General features: G+C 38.8%; 1 protein-coding gene across 2 annotated transcripts in view; it reads right to left on the bottom strand.

The window, feature by feature from the left end:
* Positions 1-10,359: 10,359 nt before the first annotated feature.
* Positions 10,360-22,751, bottom strand: part of COPB1 (COPI coat complex subunit beta 1) — a 37,054-nt gene continuing 24,662 nt past the window's right edge. For both annotated transcript variants that reach the window (XM_041730523.1, XM_041730522.1), the window contains exons 15-22: positions 20,922-21,149; positions 20,576-20,755; positions 17,868-18,012; positions 16,529-16,648; positions 13,107-13,252; positions 12,239-12,328; positions 11,179-11,334; positions 10,360-10,704 (exon numbers count right to left, since the gene is read on the bottom strand). In XM_041730523.1, the coding sequence (XP_041586457.1) occupies positions 10,645-10,704; positions 11,179-11,334; positions 12,239-12,328; positions 13,107-13,252; positions 16,529-16,648; positions 17,868-18,012; positions 20,576-20,755; positions 20,922-21,149 (1,125 nt within the window). In that variant the 3' untranslated portion in view covers positions 10,360-10,644. The remainder of the gene's footprint in view (positions 10,705-11,178; positions 11,335-12,238; positions 12,329-13,106; positions 13,253-16,528; positions 16,649-17,867; positions 18,013-20,575; positions 20,756-20,921; positions 21,150-22,751) is intronic.

The following is a 22,751-nucleotide window of genomic DNA, read 5'->3' as shown; positions in this document are numbered from 1 at the left end:
CTCTGAGCTTGGTTTCCCCCATCTGTGAAATGATAAAGTCATAACTGGCTCAGTGTGAGGACCAAATAGATAATAGATGCAGAACTGCATCATTAGCTCGAAAGTATTGTCCACATGTGAATTGTTATTGTCACTACTGCACAGTGAGTGAATGGTAGCATTTGGACAAAAGTTGTTAACTCTTGACTCCTGATTTAGAACAGTTCTGGGACAAAGGCAGGCAAATGCTATCTCTGTTTTACAGGTCCATTTATTCACGAAATCTTACTCAGTCCTAACCCTACATCAGTACTGAGCTGGGCGAGGGGACAGTAAGATGAATCAGTCACAGTCCCTAACTTTGGAGGTCATAGTGTAACGGAGGAGACTGACATGGCAACATTGCTAAGCTGTGCTCTGTGGTATCACAGTGGAATAGAGAGTGTTGTGTGAGAACACAAAAAAGAACAATTAGGGAGAGCCTGAGCAAGCTTTGTAATGGAAGTGCAAGTGAGCTGGGCCTTGAAGATGAAGCCCACGAAGAGGGGAGATAGTCCCCTCCCAGGGAGTGAGTGGTGGAGACCCAACCAGATAGAACCCAGGGCCATGGACATGCAATTGTGTGCCACCTCCCCAGTGCTCTTTGGACAAAAGGAAAACAAGCCTCTTTGGTCCCACACAGTAGCTTATTCTCTTTGCTTCTATGAAAGGGCCAGGCTGCCATGGGAACAACACTTGCTTAGTCTCTTTGCTTGCTGTCAACAACTTACTGTCAGGGTGCAAATGCACAGCTCAGATACCCTAGATAGAGGGCATCATGCTTCAGTCTCGGCCTCCTAGTCTTTCCCCAACCGTCTGATGATGCCTGTTATTGGCTGACTGCCCTGCTTTATATGGGAGCTCGGTGGGTCAACCTGTGAGCAGCTTTCCCAGGAAACCAGCAGGGCTTTAAAGGAATCATTACTTGTCACATGCCCCATAATTGTGTCACATCTGAATGAGGTTGTTGGAGGATCCCCCACACCCACCCCATCTCCTTTCCCCCTCACTATTGCCTTCAGTAATAGTAAGGGAAAACCTGATTCCATATGGTTCTTTTCTCCCTCAACCCCCTAGTTTTCAAGCACTGACGGTTCCCTTCTCACTTTTTTAAAGGGCATTGGTGGGGACCCACCCCATGGAAACTGGGCCGCCCAGGGCTGGGCCTTATTCCTAGTTAATAGCCAACTATAATAAAAACCATGGTATACCCATTTTACAGATGAACCTCAGAGAAGGTAAGAGATGAGGGGTGAGGGGAGCCATCCCGGAGGGGCAGCAAAACATGAGGCTGGACCGTAACCTGGGGCAAGAGAATAAAGACTGTCACCTCAGGCTGTGCAGCACCCGCATCTCCCTTCCTAACAGCATCCTGATTTCCGTACATATTATGTACAGTCTTGGTGGGTGTGGACATCCAGATGCCTTTCTCCCATTATGGTCACCGAAGGGCTATGGGGCTCTGACCTGTGAGGTTGAAGGAAATACCAGAAGTCACCTCCACGTTGAGATCAGCACTAGGCCTAGCCCAGAGTATATGTGTAGCAAATGTCATTTCTGCTTCAGCGCCGTTACTCATTATCCGTGTGGCGTTCAGCAAATCACTTAACTATTCTTTACTTCAGAAAGGATGTAAAATAGTGTTCTTAACGTGCATTAACTGCTGTGGTTGTCATAATTGTTATTTTTATTAGTCTTCAAAACTAATGGGTAGAATCAGTTGTGGCATATCATCAGCGTGATAAAGTAACACGGAAGCAGACGTTGACTTGATGTAGAAATTTATGTCATCAAGTTTATATCATTTATATCATTAGAAGGTCATGTGATATTCTGATTTTAAAATATGTATATATAAATGAATCCATATCTGAAATGATCTGTACCAAAATGACAACCAATATTTACTGATATTTATCTTTGGGTGGTTTGTGGATAACTTTAAAATTTTGCATTTTCTATCTGCATGAGCAGACACTATTTAGTCGTGATTAAATTTTAAGTGAAACAAGGCTGTCTTTACCAGAGAACCAAGGCCTCCGACTTGATTTCAGTCAGGGGCAAATGCAAGGAGTAGGGTGAGGTGGCCAGGTTCCATGCAATAGCGATGAGGTTAGAAGAACAGGCACAGAATACTTCTGGAGGGCACACATCGGTTTAAAGGAAGGTCCAAGGCAGTGGCTATCTATAAAATCCAACCCTCAGGGAAGCTGAAGGTCAAAAAAATTTTTAAATTTATTTATTCATGAGTGACAGAGAGAGAGAGGCAGAGACACAGGCAGAGGGAGAAGCAGGCTCCATGCAGGGAGCCTGACATGGGACTTGATCCCAGGACTCCAGGATCACACCCTGGGCTGAAGGGAGGCACTAAACCGCTGAGCCACCCGGGCTGCCCCAAATTTTCTATCTACCTTTCCTATTGCATCTTCTATTACTTTATCCCTCTGTCACAAAAAAGAAGAATCCCAGCCATTCTCTTCCTCAAATATGCCAAAATCGTTTCCACCTCAGGGCCTTGTTCCTGTCTCACTTCCCTGTCAACCCTGTCACCCTCCTACCAGCCACTATCTGTCCCATTAGCCTGTTGACTTCCTGCACAGCACTCATCCACTCGGAAAATATTTGATTGTTGTTCCAAGAAGTGTAAGTAAGCTCAAGAGCGCAAAGATTTTGTCTGTCTCATTCGCCATATACGTGCTGGGACAAGAGTGGTGCTTGCACAAAGTAGGAGTTCAATAATGAAAAAACCCACTGAATTAATGCAAAGTCAGAACTCCTCACAAGGGAAAATGTTAAGCAGGGAAACTGAGGCAGAAATCCAGTTGTGCTACTGAGACCCAGGAGTGTGGAGGGTCAGCAATTGTAACTTCACATTTTGGATTGGATTCCAAGTCATTAATATAAGGAAATGAATACTACTGAAGCTTTTTTTTTTTTTTTTTTGAGAAAGTAGTTATCACATTAAAAAAAAAAAAAAAGGTGATGACACTATGACACTGCCAGGGGAACATGACACAGTCTGTACATATGATTTTATTGGAAGGGCTAAATGAGTAACTTCCTGAATGATGTGGAAAGTGATGAGGCTTGTGGCATTCTGGAAAAACTTGACACAAATTGTGCACTAATGAAATTCCACGGAATCATGGTTGATACTTTCAATGGTCACTAGTTGAAAAGGTTTTGGCTTGAAGTTATTATGACAGCTGAACATTTCTGACGCACCAAAATCCCTGGTATGTAGCTATTAACTCAGCTTTTCTGGGACACAAGAAAGCAGATAACTAGGGTTCTATGCCAAGCTTTCTTTGAACAAGTAGGAAAACTTAGAAGGGGCTGGGGGGTGGGCGGGTGAGACTAACTTTTATTCAACACTTTTTTCACACCACACACTCACAAGGCATGACTTCTTCTCTCACTTAATAACACTGCAAGGTAGGCATTATTTCTATTTTCCCGCTGGGAAAAATAAAATAAGGCTAAAAAAGTTGGGCTAGTCCAAGATCACTGTTAGTCAGTTACAGAGAAAAATCTGATTCCAGGTTTGACTCCGAAGCCTGTACTTATACTCTTGCCTCCCCAAAATTCCTGGAAATTCCCTTGATGAGATGTATTGCTCATCTTAAAAAGGGGGGCGGCAATGATGCAGCCAAAAAGGAGGCAGGAAGTAACAGGAAAAAAGTCACAAACTATTAGGTTGAATCATAAGAAATTTCTGATATTTGACTTTTGTTTTGGCTGTAAAAGAGGCAATTTCGTATCATTCAGCCTCGTGGTATTTGTTCTGTGGATGAAATCATTATAACAATATTATTAAGTATAGATTATGTTTCATGCCATTTTAGTCACCTTTTAAGACGGCAAGGGGAAGGGTAACTGTACCCATTTTATACATGAGGAAAAGCAGACTTGGCAACCCTGCCCACTTACCGGAGGACCCTCTGTCCTGAGGGGCGCCTGTTAAGGGTGTTTCAAAGGCTTCTCCCTGGTCTCCACTCCCTGCCCTGGCCAGGTCCCGCCTCCACATCACCTTCTGTGAAAATAACTGACTCCTACGACACGTTCCTAACTGTTCCCCCACAGCAATCTATTCTCCCCACTGCGGCCAGAGGTTTCACTAAATGCAAATCGGATTGTTTCGCTCATCTGCTTAAAATCCTTAGCGATTCTTCACCCCTTTAAGATGACATTCAAAGGCCTTGGCCTGTCCTTCATGACCTGACCCTCATCCACCGTCCACCATTGCCTCCAACATATTCTTTGCTAAGTAAGCCCAGCTCCTGTGCCACACCCCCTGTGACTTCACCCAAACTGCTCTGTGGCTGGAAGGCCATCCCTTCTCTCCTACCCTCGTCTGACAGTCAGCAGGTAAATTTCTGCTTCTCGAGGCTGAGTTCCAGTGTCACCTCTTTGTGAAACTATGCCTGAGTTTCTTCTAGTACTCAGCAGCTGGTATATTTTCCTAATGTAAGATTTACTAAAACCAGTGTTCTGGTTAGGTATTCATGTGTTGTCACTAAAATACTCGCCAAAGTGTATCTTAACTGTAGTAACGTAAGGACATACCATGGCACTAAAACAGCAGGTACTACCAGTTGGAATGCAAGGGTCCTAGAAAGTCCCCATCTTGTGCCTTAGGTTAAGGTATAAGGAAAAAATTCTTATAGGCTGGGTGCTAGAAACCAGGGCACACTCTTCTACGGCTTTTCCAGAGGTCATTACACTGAAGGCATAAGCCAGGGACTACCTGACATGGATCTGTACTTCATTATCTTATTTTCATTAAGGTAAATGGTTCCTATGAGCATATGATCTATATGAATTACATAAGAACATCTGGATTTTATGTTTTACACAGACACCTATGCCAGTGGTGGGGCACCTAGAAATCAAGTTACCCTTCACTGACCCCATCTTAGTGACGCATTTAATTCAGTTTGATGAGCAAGGAGCAGCTTACTAGCAGAAAATATATGTATGCGATATAAAGCCACCAGGGGAACACATGGCCACAAAAACAAGCTATTAGACCAAGAACATTCAGCTAGCCAAATAATCCCATAATGCTTCTTTATTACGTTTTAAATTTGGTAGCAGGTATTAATGTGTTAAAAACATTTATGGAGAAAAAAAAAGTACCATTGACAAAATTCTTTCTACCCTCTTTCCTTGGACCTAAGAAAAAGACCACCATTATTTGATTTTAGCTGTGGGGACACACTGGCCTAGCTTGTGGAATCCTAGTGTCCTCATAGAGGCAGTTTGAAAACCATATTCTTAACAGTCATACCTTCACTCAAAGCATGAGTAACCGTCATACCTTTACTCAAAGCATGGGGTCATTGAAAAAAAAAAAAAAGCCTGACCTTAAATAACTTCAGAGACAGAATTTTGATGATGATTAATTAAATTCCCTTTTTAATATTGTTGGGCTTTCAGGAATGGTTTACATAGCTTGGCAGAGTTCAGTAACTTTCCCAGACCCCTTGAGCCAGAGAGGCGTCTTCCCCTGTCCTGGCTGGTGAAGTCCTGTCCGGTGATTGGGTCCCCACCCTCTTAGAAGAGAATGCAGCGCTTACTTAGGGAGATGCCAGCTCTCTGGGTGGGCCCAGGAGAAGCTGAGCTTTCAGCCACTCAGAAGCCCAAGAGATCGAGATCATAGATCTAAAAATCTGCAAGAGCTGGACTCAGGGACTCCGGCCAATGAAATAGCTCAGCCACACCCAGCGTCCTGAGGGGGTAGACTGACTGTATTTTCAAGATGTAATAGTGATAGGAAAGATGTCATTTTGATTTTCTACTCGCTTGAGAGACAGGCAGTACATCTAAAATATATCCTGATTCATCAGAAGGCAGGAAACATTCTTACAGAGCAGTCTCTTTTTTTTCCCCACCTAATATTATTTCATAGACACATGTCAATGGTGTGATTTAATCCACACCCTGTTATCTTTATAGCTACATGCCTCATTCATTTGCTCACTCAGTAAGAATTTATTAAGCATCTACTATCTAGTGGGTATTCTGATATACACTGTATACAAATTTACACCATTTGCTCATTAATGCTCATTGGGGTGTCCCAATTGTTTTCCATTTTCATTATTAAAAATACTACTATTAAAATCTTTGGACTTTTTTTTTTTCAAGTAGAACTCTCAAAACAGTATTACCAGGGAAGAGTCCGAGTAGGCCAAGGAACTATATGACTACTATTGTATGTGGTCAAGATGAAAAGGTAGGCTTTAATTTTAGAATTATGTGTAAAATTTATGGTTAGGTCACAGCAACAGGTTAAGCTAAAGAGGACAAGAGTCTAAAACGGGGCAATGGTAGTGGCAATGAGTGAGAAAAAAGATGAGAAAAATACTAAGGAAGGAAGAACATGGGACTTGGTACCTGATGAGATATAGAGGGTGAGGGATGAGGTAAAATGACCACTGGGTTTCGAGCATAAGTGACTAAAGAATACAGCAGAGGAACAAATTTGAGGGGCAAGATAAGTTCATTTTACAATGCTAATTTTAAGTTGCCTGTGGGTAATATCCAGGAGATATCCCAGCTGATTATAAAATTTGTTGAAGAGGTAGCTTTTTAGTATGAATTTTTTCAGTGGGAACCCTGGGTCAGCTAACTGAATTATTTCATTTTTACTGATAAGGAGATATGCCCACGCAGATTTATCTACTTTCAGAAAATTACAGAGAATCAAGATTAGGTTTAAGAACACTCATTCGGGACTATCTCAGCCCATCATGCTGCATTCCACTGGTAAACCTTGTTGGTTTTACAATTATTCAGAGACATACAGAGTTGATTTCTCAGAATCCCACAATCATACACAGAACCCCAGATAAAAGGCACAGATCCCACTTGAATTCTTTTGTCACTGCAGAACTGACTTTTTAATCAGAGGTTCCGCCACAGTGATGTGGAGAAAATAAAGAGAAATTGTCAGATTGCCAGAAGTGAATTGATCAGTGAGTGACTCTAAATGTCATGTTGTTACTATAACCTGGCTGCACATATCTCTGTGCTCAATTTCTAAAGAACTAGTTATTTGATTGTCATTCTGAAAGCAAATAAAACCAGCTTGTTCATCACAGACCATTTATCATACGAGGTACATGGATGTGACAGTCACATGAGGTGTGATAACAACAGCTGATTAGCTCTAGTGCCAAGGGCTAATTAAAAAATTGACACGACAAACGTTAAAAAGTTGAGGGCCAATGATATCTCAATGAAAGAATTCTTGAGAAATGAGGATTCTTTTTAAGTTAGGGTGTTAAAAAAACAAAACCATTCAGGCACAGTATAGAATGAGGACCTAAATTTGGAGAAGGGCGTATGAAGAGAGTGAGAGCAGGTTTCCATCTCTGCGTGTAAGGAAGGAAGGGGACTGGGGAAAGGAATGGAATCAACACTTACTGATGAGCGTCTGCTATGTGCCAGATATTCACAATCAGTATATTATATAACTTCATCCTCCATCAATCTGTGACATAGACAGTATAAGCACCTTACAAGTGTGGAAACTGAGGCACACAGAGAGTAGGCGGTGGTGGCCATGTGTGCCTAGCTGCAGGGACTTACTGACATCCTGCCTCTATACAGTATATACAGGGTCAACTCTTCCTATTAGGCCTTTACTAGTAGTAACTTACTCTCTTCTAAGACTGTAATCTGTAAATGATGATATTAACAGTATTTCCTCAGAGTTGCTGGGAGGATTATGGATATCATGAAAATCACTATTATGCCCAGCACATATAAGCACCCAATAAACCATTAGCTATTTATCACTAAGGCTACCCAGCAAGGAAATAGAATACAGGATTCCACATTTTTCTGATTCTAAACTGAACTAAACTAAACTCAACTATACTATACTTACCTGGTTACATCTTTAGGCTCCTGAGAGTTTGGAGGTGGAGAGCAGAGCTCAGCGGTGAGGACAGGTAACATGAATGGTGTGCTGAGAGTATAGGTGAGGGTAGTTAAGGCACACAGCTGACAGGCCTGACCCTACTTTGAGGACAGTATTTAGAATTGCTAAAAAAACCAAAGTGTAATTTTAAACTAAATCTTGACTTAAGGGAAAGGCTATAAATTATTAGCTAAGAACATTTACCAATGTGGAAGGAAAAAAGTCACCAGTGAAACTATTTACTTTACTGAATACAGAGCACAGTTATTTCACTTCTGATACTAGTTTCTAAAAATTTGTGGTTATCTCTTTAGATACTATGAATTTTGTCACCTATGTTATTTACATCATGTAGAAAAGCTTCTCATACCTAGTGGAATAGCACTAATATCAGTCTCCTTGCTGACAGAAAAATTACCTTGTTTTTCCTTCTTATAAAAACAACTTTGAACTCCAATCACTTCTAATTCCAAAATGAAAGTGACAGGAATTCCTGAGCTCTGAGTTCTAAGGGAGCGCTGAGGGCTCCCTCTAGTGTCATGACAGCAAAATATAAGGGCTGTTTAATTCTCTTTTAGGATTTACAGGTTTCGTTCAGTACCTTTATAGTTTTAAGGCCTCATTTGGTCTCAGATATTATGTTTATGCCTTACCACACACCATGGTCCTAATTATGGTATCTTCTAATATGAGCAACCACAACCTTTAAATGTACATATTATATCCTAAATAAAAGAGCAGTAAGTTATCCAATTCAGTTTTCATTAATTGCACAAAGCTAAAAAATGCTAATGAAGTAAATAGCTTAATGTAATATAGGTATCTGACATCTGTGTTAACTTCTTTCTCTCTGTTCTCCTTACTTATGAATTTCAGAAAATGGCAATGTGAGCTAATCCTACCAACAAGAGCTGGAGTATGTTAGGCAGGCAATTTTCTGAGAGTGTCCAGAGAGATATTCTAAATGTAGATGTATACTTCCTTGAGATTTTAAATACAATACTGGTTGCTTATGAATATAAAGCCAAATCTTTCACATGCTAAGTCACTTTTTCTGTCTCATGGTATCATGTAAAGGTATTCTATGAAAATGGATACCCTGGTCAAGTAAGGTTAAGATACTGGGTTAAACCAAACTAATCTGCTTCTTTATTCCTGAAGGACCTCTCAGAAATTCTAGTATGCTAATGTACATGGTGAATCTCCAGTACAGAACAGTATAGAGCTTACTTACTTGACTATGGAATCCTTTTTTTCCCAGAATATCTAATGACATCAAAGAAGCTAATGTTCAATGGAACAGTTTGGGAAATGATCTAAAGTTTCATCAGTTCCTCTGCTCTCATCATAAATCTGCAGCATTTGACTTAATGTTTATCAAACTGCCCCCTTTCTTGCATTCCTAGTATCTTCCCCATCGGTAGCCAATGACTTGGCTTTGAGACCTCAGCACCAGGGAATCTCAAATGTCTTGTAATCCTCTGGCTCTTTCTGATTAAAAAAGCAAGTGGCTTCAAAGTTTATGACATCATACAAGGTATCAATCTCCTTTATGCTCCAAACAAATCATTTCACTCTCAAGTGCCGAAATAAGAGATGCTGCTTTCACTGTTTCACAGACCTAATCTGTGGACACATCCTGACTGTAGCCTGAAGCCTAGCTCAAATACAAAGCGTAATAGTTCAATGTTCAGATTTAGCTAAAAGATCAGACTACCTCCATCATCCCTAAGGAAGGCAAGGACCAAAAGGACAGCACAATTAGGCTCTAGGGAACTCAGTACAGAAAGCCACGTGGAATCCTATCAAGAGGCAAATGTGCCCAAGCCCTGGTGTAAAGGAAGAAAAAGGGAGGGATGAGGAAGGTTCAGAGGAGACATAGGCACAACACAGCTTTCTGAATTCCCTCGAGCTGAATCCTCCCAGGGCAGTCTCAGTAACTGGGTGCAGCAAATATAATTCCACAAACAAAATAAGACTCCGAGCTAAATGTGAATGATTGAAAGATCTACTTTGGTTTATTACTCTTCATTATGATTCAGGATCATTAAGAAGAGTATGTTTATTTAAGTCAGGGCTCATAATACTCTTTTAAACTGAAGATGGATCTGTTGTCTCAAGTTATTTGATACTTCCTCCTAGAGCTCAATTCCAGAGAAAAGCCCTAGGAACACAGTAAGTCATTTTTAGAGATACTGATGTCGAAATAGTAAACAAGTAAAAATCAATCAAGTAAGTCAAGGTCTGTCTCAATTTGTATCACTGAATTTGTAAATTCTTTAACAAAGTTTGTATATGTACAACTCAGAGTGATTTAAATTTATAGTAGAAACCTATAACCAAACTGTAAGAAATCCATTGCTACATAACTAAAATTAGGTAATTATATTTATTTATAAAATAACAAAAGATTTAGGAATAGATCTGTTTATTGTACTGTGAAAATGGTCTTGGTACATGTGAGAAACATTATATACTTTGAGGACAGCATTCAGAACTGTTAAGACAAAAGACAAACTATAATTTTAAAGTCAATCTTGATTTAAGGGAAAGGCTATAAATTATTGGCTGGAATGCATTCAGCATGAATTCAGATTCTATAGAACATAAAGCATGAAAGAGTACAAAAGATGTTGGAGTCCAATAAGCCCATACCTAAATTTTACTGTAAAGCTGCAAGGACTTTTTATTTATTCTTATATACTAGTTTTCTTCTGAGACAAGTTGATTTTATCTCCAAGACTTAAGGCCATTCCCTGTAAGGAAAAATGCAAATGTTTATCATTGTTAAAACTACATAAAACCAGTAGGTTATTCTATCTTAACCAAGCCCCCATTCAATGGCACCACATCAATAAAGAAACCAAGGATGTACAAAACAGACTCACTAAAACTTTACTTTGTTAAATACTTTTAGTGCTAGATTTACAAATAGTCAATAGATTTGAGCTTGGATTTCATTCAAAAAACTTTAGAGAATCATTTCACAGCCTATGGGAATCAATATTGTTTTAAGCAAATAATCCAGAATGACAGGCCCAAAAAGTGGGCCATTTTAATTAAGCAAAAGTTCTATTTCTGTTCAGAGAATATTATTATTATATATATGCATCTAACACATACAACACTAGTATGACAGAGAATACTACACATAGAAATAATGAAGAATTCAACTTTTTGTTCAGTTCAGAGATGATCTCAAAAACAAACAAACAAAACCCAACCATTACCTGACTCTTTGCACGAATTCTTATGTGGCCAGTAACAGGGGCTTCTGGTCCCTGTTGAATTGGCTTCTCAATGCTGACATTTGCAAGTGCATCTTCTCCAAATATGGAACGAGCATACAGGTTGGCTGCCATAAAGCCACAGTAACCAGAAAGAGCCTAGAAGAAATTTATGATATATTCAGTACTTCTCTAGAGAACCACACATAAGCAAGACCCACCAGCATAGGTAAATTATCCTTTAAAATAAAGACTTACCATATGATGGTGGTTATATGACTACATACATGTCAATACTCAGAGAATCGTATGTACAAAAGGTGTGAATATTACTGTGTCTATATTATACCCCAATAAAAATGACTTTAAAGAAATAGCACTTATTTCAGTTTGTATTTATACATTCCCTGTTTATTTACAGAGTTGTTTGCACCAGACCTTAAGCTCCATAAAGGAGAGACAATTTTTATTTTGTTCATTACTGTATATCCAGTAGCTCAGAGAGTACTGGGCATATGATGTTTGTGTGTTTGTTAGACTATCTGTTGAATAAACTAATATATGAATTAAAACCCATTTGTCTGGCAGAATTTCACTGATAAAATTAGCATTAGCAGGAATTCTACAAAGAAAAAAATTCTTTAGAGTCTCAGCTTCATTTTTCTTTTTTCTAGTCTTTTTTTTTTTCATATATACAGAACTTAGTAGAAAATCCTGTATCTGAACAGATATATTCTGACCCATAATCAGAGCCAAGAGAAGAGGTCATGGACATTTTTTAATCCAGTATCAAAATCTATTTTGGAATGAGCCTTTCTTTAGCTGAAAGGAAGACTGAAAAGAAAAACGAATGACTATTCAATTGGTTCCCTGCACTAGGAGCAAGCAGGCTGGTATGTGAAAGAGGTAGGTGTGGGATAACGTCTCATAATAGCGAGTCTAGAATGACACTGCTTTTCTCACACAGAACAGTAACAAAAACACACTAAAGGGAATACAAGAAAGCCAGGAACCTGCCATACTACTCTCTATCAGATTTAAGAAGTTCTCAATCAAATCTTACCTTCTCTGGAGTGAGGCATTTCATGTTGGTTGACTTTAATATATGTTGTAAGTAGTCATTTAAATCGATTATATTTGTGTTAACCGTCACCTGTATAGAGGGAGAAAAAAGTCAAAGAGATCATAATCCTTACAAGGAGCAAGTTCTGGTTTTCTGATCTTAGAGTTGAGAAAACAGACTTATATGTCATATGGAACCTCCTTCCAAGTATTTAGTGGGGAGGGTGGGCAACAAAAAAGCAAATGACATCTTCTGCAAAATCCAGCAAGCTGCAAGTTGGTATCAGAACTTTCATACATAGATCACTTCATAAAAGATCACCATGCTGCATAGAAAATATTTCTAACAAAAATCAAGGACACTGATTTTGCAAAACCTCTCTGGATACTGGATTCAATGGTAAGTTATTATTCATACATACAAGGGATGGTATATTGTCTTTAATGTCTGGATCTATCAGATTAATCATACAAGGACACCTGGGTAGCTCAGCGGTTTAGCCCCTGCCTTTGGCTCAGGACATGATCCTGGGATCCGGGATTGAATCCCACATCAGGCTTCCCTACAGGGATCCTGCTTCTCCCTCTGCCTATGTCTCTGCCTCCCTGTCTCTGGGTCTCTCATGAATAAATAAATAAAATCTTAAAAAAAAAAAATTATACAACTGTTACTCTAATCAGTTTAAAACAACTTACCATACTACTCACATAATTAACTTGCATGGTTAAGGCTAACTTGCAAGAATAGATACCGAGAAGCTGCTTCTCACATCTGAGACTTTTTAGTGGGACTAATTTTATCAGATAATCCCTCAACACTAGCCAAAAAAGTAAGATAAGAAGCTGAAGGAAATCTCCCAAGGACTCACTTTGTTTTCCCATTCGAATTCAGCCCACATCTGACGGAATTCAGCATCAGTGCAAGTGGCAGGCTGGATATAGTCCATGATGTCGATGTGAATATCACTGAGGACTACACAATTTCTGTCACTTGCTGCTCCAGAGACATCATAAACTGCAAAATACACACAAAAAAGGTCCTGAGGGGACACCTGAGTGGCCCAGTGGTTGAATGTCTGCCTTTGGCTCAGGGTATGATCCTGGGGTACTGGGATCAAGTCTCTCATCAGGCTCCCCACAGGGAGCCTGTTTCTCCTTCTGCCTATGTCTCTGCCTCTCTCGTCTCTCATGAATAAATACAATCTTTTTTTTTTTTTTTTAAAAAAAAAAAAGGTCCTAAAACATCAGAGGCAATTTTATTTTATAAAGTTTTGAGGACAGCTCAGGTGGCTCAGTGGTTTAGTGCTGCCTTCAGCCCGGGGCGTGATCCTGGGGACCCGGGATCGAGTTCCATGTCAGGCTCCCTGCATGGAGCCTGCTTCTCCCTCTGCCTGTGTCTCTGCCTCTCTCTTGCTCTCTCTGTATCTCTCATGAATGAATGAATGGATGGATGGATGGATGGATGGATGGATGGATGGATGGATGGACGGATGAATAAATAAACAAATAAATAAAATCTTTAAAAAGAAGTTTTAATATGGGACACCTGGGTGGCTCAGTGGTTGAGCATCTGCCTTTGTCTCAGGGTGTGATCCTGGGATCCAGGATTGAGTCCCGTATCAGGCTCCTTGCAGGGAGCCTGCTTCTCCCTCTGCCTATATCTATGCATCTCTCACTGTGTCTCTCATGAATAAATAAATAAAATCTTAAAAAAAAGTTTTAATATTTATAGATAATAATTATAAGATTAGCAACTATTTATATAATGCTTATATCCTGGGCTCTTATTTTAAATGCTTTACAAATATTACCTATTTAATACTCCTTCAATACTATGTTATAGTATTATCATTTTCCATCTTATGGATGAGGAAACAAAACAAAAAGAAGTAAGTTGCTTAAGGCCACAGAACTGATTAAGTGGTAGGGCCAGGATTCAAACTCAGTCAGTACATACATAGCAGTTGCAGTGTGAGGCCCTCCATGGGGATATGTAAGTCGTAGTGCTCCCTAGAAGGTACTTAACAAATATGAATAATGAATATTGAGGAGCCACAGTACTTAATGATTACAAGATTATTTACTTCTATGACTGCCTCATTCACAGCAGAAAGTTGTCATCTGATTGGAGCCTACCTTTCTTCCTCCTAGCCTCTTCTCTTTACATTCCTCCACTGCATCTACTTTCAGAGAAAACAGAGGTCACCGAGAATAAGTTCCTTTAATTTTTAGTCCCACATCTAAAAACAAATTTCTCTCTCTCTGAATTCACACGCATTTCCTTACCCTGTGTATCAGGGAAGTGCTGTCTCTTCTCTCGCAGATTCCTGCCATCTGTGATTCCTGTTCTGGTTCAGGACATCACTCCACCAATCTCATTACCTCCCTCACTCTATGTCTTTAGCTTTGTTTTCTCTACTGGCTCTTCCCTTAGTCTATAAACATTCCCTTTAATGACTCTCTCACCTTAAAAAAAAAAAAAAAAAACTCTCCCTCCTCCTCTGACTTCTCTTCATTTATTGCCCTCTCTCATTCTTATCAAAACCAAAATTCTATACTCAGAGCAGTCTACACTGTTTTTATTTCTCCACCTCCAAGTCTTCAACTCACCATCAATGCCCAAGATATACCACGAGCAATATTTAATATCACTGATTACCAAATTCAAAGGACTTTTCTATTAGACTTCATGTTTCTTGACCTTTCACAGCTCCAAATTCTTTGGAAGATTTTTCCTTACTTCTTCTCTACCAAATTTCAGGTACCTTTATAGGATTCTTCTTGGCCAACCAAGCTTTCTCTTAGATTCAGTTTTAAGTTTTAAGTTTTGCTGTTCTCTTAGATTCAGTTTTAAGATCTCCCCTCTTCTCACTCTTTATACCCTGAGTGATTTCTTCCATTTCTATGGCTTTCAAACAAGTATTTATCTCTAGTTTAGACTTTCTGTTCAAGTTCCACACCCACATCAAATTGCCCTTGGACATCTTTCAATACTTTAATACTCGATCTGCTCAAGATTTACCTTAGTACCTCTCTCAAATTTGTTCTTCTCTCATATATTTCCTTTTTTGGTGATTGCCATAAATATCAATCCAATAAACCCAATAAAAAAATCTGACCATTACTCTAGCCACTTCCTCTTCAGTCCATGTCCTGGGTATCCTATTTCCTTAATATTGATAATATTCAGCCCTTCTCTCCAACCCAACCACTACTGCACTGGTTTGAGCTCTATCATCTCTCACCTGTGCTACTACAATAGTCTACTAGTTTACCCTTCCTGCCTCTTCCAATCTGTGCTGTCACAGAAATGCTTAATCATGGGGGTGCCTGAGTGGTTCAGTTGGTTAAGCGTCTCTCGGTTTCAGCTCAGGTTATGATCTTAGGGTCTTGAGACTAAGTCCCAAATAGGGCTCTATGCTGAGCATGGAGCCTGCTTAAGATTTTCTCTCTCTCCCTTTGCCTCCCCTCACCCTTACCTGGCTTGCATGCGCTCTCTCTTTCTCTCTCTTAATTTGTTCCAGTGGAATCCTTGCCTATATGTAGAACACTTCCTAATTGTTCAAAATGCCATGTGAGCATTAGCTGCTCCACAAAGCCTTTCCTAACCTTCCCACCTCCCACTCCCCCACCACTTTGAGAAAAATGACCAAATTTCTACACAGACTCCCACTTTACCTAGCACAAGCTTCTTTCCTAGAACTTACCATTATGTGTTATACATATCTATCCTACTTATCTGTTTTCCCTTACTTGACCACAAATTACCTGAGGGGAGGTCTTTTGCCCTCACCATGGCAGCCCTAACAGTGCCACAGACCTTGCTTAAAAAAATGCTTACTGACTGACTGAATGCCCCTGGATACACAGTCCTATGTGCCCTGGCAACCACTGCCTCTACAATTTTAGACTCAGTTCAAAAGTTATCCTTTGATAACATATCCTACTCCTCTATAAAGCCTTCTAAGTGGGCTTAGCATTTTTCTTCTATGTTCCCAAAGCACATAACATATAAACTAGCATCTATCACATTGCATTGTACTTATATATTTACTCTATCTCCTTCTTTTGTTTGGCAGTTTCTTGAGGACAGTCTTTCCATGGTTCATTTCTGCACATCCATGAACAAAGTACAACACGTAGTATAACAGCAGGTGCCCCATAAGGGATGAATGAGTAAATGAATAAATGGATTCAGGTCCTGTCCTCAAGAAATGTCATACAACTACTCATTACAGAAATTCTTTAATAAAAATATTCAAACATCATATGCTATAAAACAATTCCTTACCTATATTACCAAAAATTATTCCATTTTCTGTTGATGCTACTTTAACATTAGCTTTAATATTTGCAAAATCATGAGGAGCAAGAGTCAAAGGAGATGGCTTTTCCACAAGTTTCAGATCCCCTGAAAAAACATTTAGATATGGTTAAATATACATATTAAATCACATATATTCATCTCAAATCATAAATCTTATCTCCCAAAAAATAAGAGCTTAAAATGTATGCAGTGAAATAAGGAACAAGAAAAGGGTTATGATTCAAATATTTTGAGGACAAAATAAATCATTTAACACCTTATTATTCACATCAATGTACATATTTTCTTTGAAAAAGTAACAAGTTCCTCAAAATAATTCTATATTTAATGTGTGTATATACTTTGGGCTTATCATTTTATTTCAATGATTGAGTATAAACGTCTCAAAAATCTTGAGTCAAACTATAGACTCCATTACCAAGAGAGATAAAACAGTCCACACGAAGGCTCATAAATTCTTAGAAACATAGTTCTTTATATAGGCATCACGTTATGGTGAGGAAGAAAGGGCAGAAGTATCTTTTCCCTTGATATCTTAAAGTCCTTTAACTCTTGCTTAAGCCACACAGAATTTCCAAGAGGCCCTGCACTGTTTCTGTATACAATTTATTTTTTCCAACTTCAAAGCCATATGTAGAAGTGGTCAAAGAGAGTATGATTCACGTGTTTTTATTAAGAAGAAAAGCACATCTCAAGTTGCTAACTATAATAATATATTACTTTGGCCACAAATGGTAGGTATCAGTTATAGACTCAGAAAATACCTAGTTCTGTTTTAAGACAATTAAAAATTTAAGTGAGCCATGAGGTAAATCTATAACTTAAACAGTTCTTATTTATATCTAGAAAAATTGATATTTGTTAGGTTGAGCTTACTGAATAAATCCATCTGGATGTACCAAGAGCATAAACCTAAGAGAGTCAGTGTCACAGAGGTTCAGAAAATTGGAGCTGAAGGAGACTAAATGTAAAACTAAGCCTTGATTAAAAATTCTTAAACTGGGCAGCCCCAATGGCTCAGCGGTTTAGCGCCACCTTCAGCCCAGGGTGTGATCCTGGAGACCAGGGATCAAGTCCCATGTCGGGCTCTCTGCATGGAGCCTGCTTCTCCCTCTGCCTGTGTCTCTGCCTCTCTCTCTCTCTCTCTCTCTCTCTCTCTGTATATCTCTCATGAATAAATAAATATTTTTTTAAAAATTCTTATACTAAGATTTCTTACACTAAAACTTGTACATTTCCCTTAAGAATCTGTCATAAAGACTTACTATGTAACAATAGTTTTCCTTTATGGTAATTTCCTTACCCAGAGTAGCTAACTCTAATGTGCAGTTCTGCAAAGTATCACTGGTTTGGTTTACAACAAGTACATCCAGGACAATATCATACTGGTTGACATGAACATAAGCTTCTGCATATACAGGATCTGAGAAACCTGTCAACTGAGTGACCTGTCAAACAAAAATAAAGAGAAAATCAAGGGACCAAGACAATTTAACCAAACATATCCTAGTCAAATGACTAAGTCTGTTAGGTAATTAACAGATGTGCTTATATTAGACAAGTAATTTTGAAACTGATATAATAAAATTGTTTTGGAATATAGATGTGATAATTGAAAATGAGACATCAGAAATAACAAGTACTCCACCGACAGATGGATGAATAAAGAAGATGTAGTATATATACACAATGGAATATTACTCAACCATCAAAAAATAAATAAATCTTACCATTTGCAATGATGTGGATGGAACTACACGGCATTATGCTAAGCAAAGTAAGTCAGAGAAAGATTTCACTCATATGTGGAATTTAAGAAACAAAACAGAGGATCATAGAAGAAGAGAGGGATAATAAAGACAAAATCAGAGAGGGAGACAAGCCATAAGAGATTCTTAACTATAGGAAACCAACTGAGGGTTGCTGGAAGAGGGGGAGGTGAGTGAGAGGATGGGTTAACTGGGTGATGAGCATTAAGGAGGACACTTGATGTAATGAGCATTAGGTGTTAAATGCAACTGATGAATCGCTGAATTCTACCTCTGAAACCAGTAATACGCTTTATGTTAATTGAATTTAAATAAAATTAAATTTAAAAAAAAGAACAGGTACTAGAGTTTATAGCTCAATGGGAAAAAAATGTTAAATATGTTGAGCAAACATGTTAGACATTATCTCAATTTAGGAACTGTGTAATTTGGATATACTTTCAGTTAAATCCCTCAGTATCTAAACTCGATAGCTGTTCTCCAGAACTTGGGAACTATATAAAATCCAAATCACATGGTAATCCCTGCTACCTAAATGAAGGAACTAAATAGATTATATAGCAAGAAATGCTTGTAATTCCACAAAGATAAATTTTATATGCTCCCCAAATTTAAAAACAAAACAGCCCAAGTATAGCACTTTTTACATAATAATGTCATCAAAAACACAGACAACAAAAGAAAAAAATAGGTAAAGCTGGATTATATCAAAAGGGAAAACTTTTGTGCATAAAGAATGTTATTAAACAGAGTGAAAAGTCAACCTTGGGAGAAAATATTTGCCAATCATACATCTGATAAGAGATTTGTGATCCAGCAGTTACATATCTAAGTATAACCCAAAAGAAATGAAAGTAGTGCCTAAAAGAGATATTTGTGCACCCATGGTCATAAAAGCATTATTCACAATAGCCAAATCAACCCAAGTGTTTATCGACAGATAAATGGATAAGCAATATGTGGTATATATTCAAAATGGCATATTGCTCAGCCTTAAAAAAGATATTCTGACACACACTACAACATGGATAAACCTTGAAGACATTATTTTAAGTGAAATAAGCCAGTCACAAACGGGCAAATACTGTATGATTCTGCTAATATAAGGTACCTGTAGCAATCACATTCATAGTGACCAGGCCAGACCCCTGCCCTTGGAAAGTTTTAGTTAATCTTCAGGTGTTTGGGTGGCTTTTAAGTATCCAACGCTTAATGTCAGCTTGGGCCTTAATCTCAGGGTCATGAGGTCAAGCCCTGCACTGAGCTTCACGGTGGGCATGGAGCCAGCTTAAAAAATAAATAAAATTTTAAAGCTTTAGTTAATCTTTAAGGATCTCCCAGTTTATGTGTTAGTCTACGATTCAACATACACAGGGTGCTTGAGTGATTCAGTCAGTTAAGCATCAGCCTTTGGCTCAGGTCATGATTCCAGGGTCCTGGGATCGAGCGCCAGCCACATCAGGCTCCCTCCTCAGCCAGGAGCCTGCTTCTCCCTATCCCTCTGCCTGCATTGCCCCCCCCCCCCCCCGCCCTGCTTGTGCTCTCTCTGTCAAATAAATAAATAAAATATTTTTTAAAAAGATTCAACACACACAACTGGAACAAGTTACAAAACCATTTACTAGACTTATAGTACTCATGTATATAGTAAAATACTTTATCAGCATCTGAGCTATTTTTTCATTTTTATTTTTCCTAATTTTGTTTTTTAAAAAATTTCTATTTATTCATGAGAGACAGCAAGAGGCAAAGACATAGAGAAGCAGACTCCTTGCAGGGAACCTAATGCGGGACTCGATCCCCAGACCCGGGATCACACCCTGAGCTGAAGGCAGACACTCAACCATTGAGCCACCCAGGCATCTGATCATTTTTTTTTTTTTTTTAATTTTCTTTATTCACTGGAGAGACAGAGCACAAGCAGAGGAAGGGGCAGAGGGAGAAGCAGGCTCCCTGCTGAGTGGGGAGCCCAACATGGAACCCGATTCTAGGACCCCGAGATCATGACCTGAGCTGAAGTCAGACATTTACCTGACTAAGCCACCCAGTTCCCCCAGTATCTGAGTTTTAATGAGTTTTAGTTCATGCTTCATGAACCTACCAATTAGTGACTTGACAAAAACTGAAGCTATATAACAAGTTATTTTTTCTTTTAAAAAAAACAGTGGGACTAGCCACTTCCTGATTATTACTATAAGTGGTCCATTTAAATAATTTACCAGTGTATTTGACATTTTGTTACCTTATTAAGTTTAGATGCTAGGGGATCTGCTGCCTCTTTCCTCTGCGTGTTGCCCATTGCTGCTAGCAGGCTCAGCTGAAACTGATCTTCCTTGCAGTTCATTTCATTCTTCGCAGTTAGTTGCATAAAGGAAATGGGGTCATCAGGTTGTACTGTCACATTCCTCTTTTCAGATTCTTTCTGTGTTGAGAAAACAATACACACGTCTCTCTTTATTATGGAAAGAACGACAGCTTTCTGTAGGCCTACAATGGGGACAGCCCTCACACAGGACTAAAAAATCAACAAAATTAAAAAAAATAATAACCCATGAAGCACTTTTATGACTTGCCCACATATATCTTACCTTCTGAGATAATTTCTCTTCTTCGAGTTTAGCAGACAACATGTGAGAAAGGGACTGCCTGCATTCCTTATTGAAAATGTCATTCATTAAAGGTGAACATTCAGACAAGACCTTGAGGCACAGAGAAATTCGATCTACATCGTCATCCGTAATTGGCTTCTTTGGAAGAGAGGATTTTCCCAAATGAAGGATAGTGGCCATAAGCAACATAGCCTCAGCAACAAAAGACTAGAAAAGTAGAGAAATGGATTATTTACTGTCATGGTTCTCCAATTCAGTAATGTCACTTTATTACATAACTCAATATCCAAGAAATAAACCTAATTTTCATTTCACCAAAATAAATTTACGCTTTAGATTTTATCTCCATCGATCTGATGCACCCTTTCCCTCCCTATCTTTAGAGCTGCCACCCTCTACTGCCTTCATTAACTTCCAACTGAAAGACAGCAACGGCTTGTTAACAGTTTCCCCAGCTCTAATCCCTTCACATGCCAATGCTATCTTCTTTAAAATTCCAACTATGGAAAAGTGAAAAGAATGATACACTTTACCAGTTGCTCACATTAGCCACATCTGCTTTCTTATTCTACCTGTACAAGTCCACCTACTTTTGGGGCTAACCATATGAAAGTAAGGTTCTTCACCCCTTAAGTACTTTAGCATTATGTCTCTTAAGAATCAGGACAGTTTGCTACAGAACCACAATATCATTCTTGCACCTGAGAAATAGAATCCCAAAATATATCTACATTACACTTAAAATAAATTTTCCTAAGGTCACCAAGTGTTTTTACTGTTTTTTTAATCCAGGATCAGCTTCGTGCATTTGATTTGGCCATTAGAGTCTTTAAGTCCCTGTTAACCTAAACCAGCCCCCCTGGCTTTTCGTATTGTTTTCCATCACAATGACTTTTTTTAAAAAAGGCTAATAAGCCCGTTGCTTTGTAGAATGTCACCCACTTTTGGTGAGAATACTAGATAGGTAACATTTTCCATTTCTTATTGTATTGCATTAGGAGGCACCTAATGTCAGGTGGCTCCATTATTAGAGGTGTAAAGTGTGATCTCCTGCTGCTGTTCTTTTACTCCTTATTGTGCACTAATCACTTTACTGTACCTGCGAGTATTTTCAGTGACTTCCTACAGCCTTCATGTTGAAGTCCATACTACCTAGCCTGCTATTCAAGGTTTTCAATTTCAAGTGACTCCAATTTTCTTTAGTGCCAAGTACAATTATCCTGACACATGGCTCTATGATCTTGCCAACTTGTTCTTTGGCTAAGTACTGATCTGCACACATGCATAAAAGACTCCTAGAGGCCTGGAAACAAACCAACAGAAGAATGAATGTAATAACCCTGAGTCTGGTTATGGTCTCCAAAAGAAGAAAGGGGAAGGGACAGGAAAAAAAAAAAAAAAAAGCGACAAAAATGGTGGCCAAAAAGTTCCCAAATTCAAAGAAAACTAAGCCTACATATCCAAGAAGCTCAATGAACCACAAACAAAGGAAAGATGAAGAGAACTACAGCAAAGCAAACCCTAATCAAATTACTAAAATCTATGATAGGGAGAAAAATCTAAAACCAGCCAGAGGAAACAGGACACATTCCACAGAGAGGCAGAGGGATGACAGCAGGCCTCTCATCAGAAAGTCAGAAGATACTGGAGCTACACAACTTTATACTAAACTGCAAGCCAGAAGACAATGGAGTAATATCTTTATAGAACTAAAAACAGCAAAAACAAAAAACCACACCTGTCAATAAAATTCTATATTCACAAAGGTATCTTTCAAAAATGAAGGAAAAAATAAAGGCTATTTCAGAC

The sequence above is a fragment of the Vulpes lagopus genome, chromosome 15 (assembly GCF_018345385.1).
Source record: "Vulpes lagopus strain Blue_001 chromosome 15, ASM1834538v1, whole genome shotgun sequence".
Taxonomy (NCBI): Eukaryota; Metazoa; Chordata; class Mammalia; order Carnivora; family Canidae; genus Vulpes; species Vulpes lagopus.
This window is presented reverse-complemented; position numbering and strand designations above follow the sequence as displayed.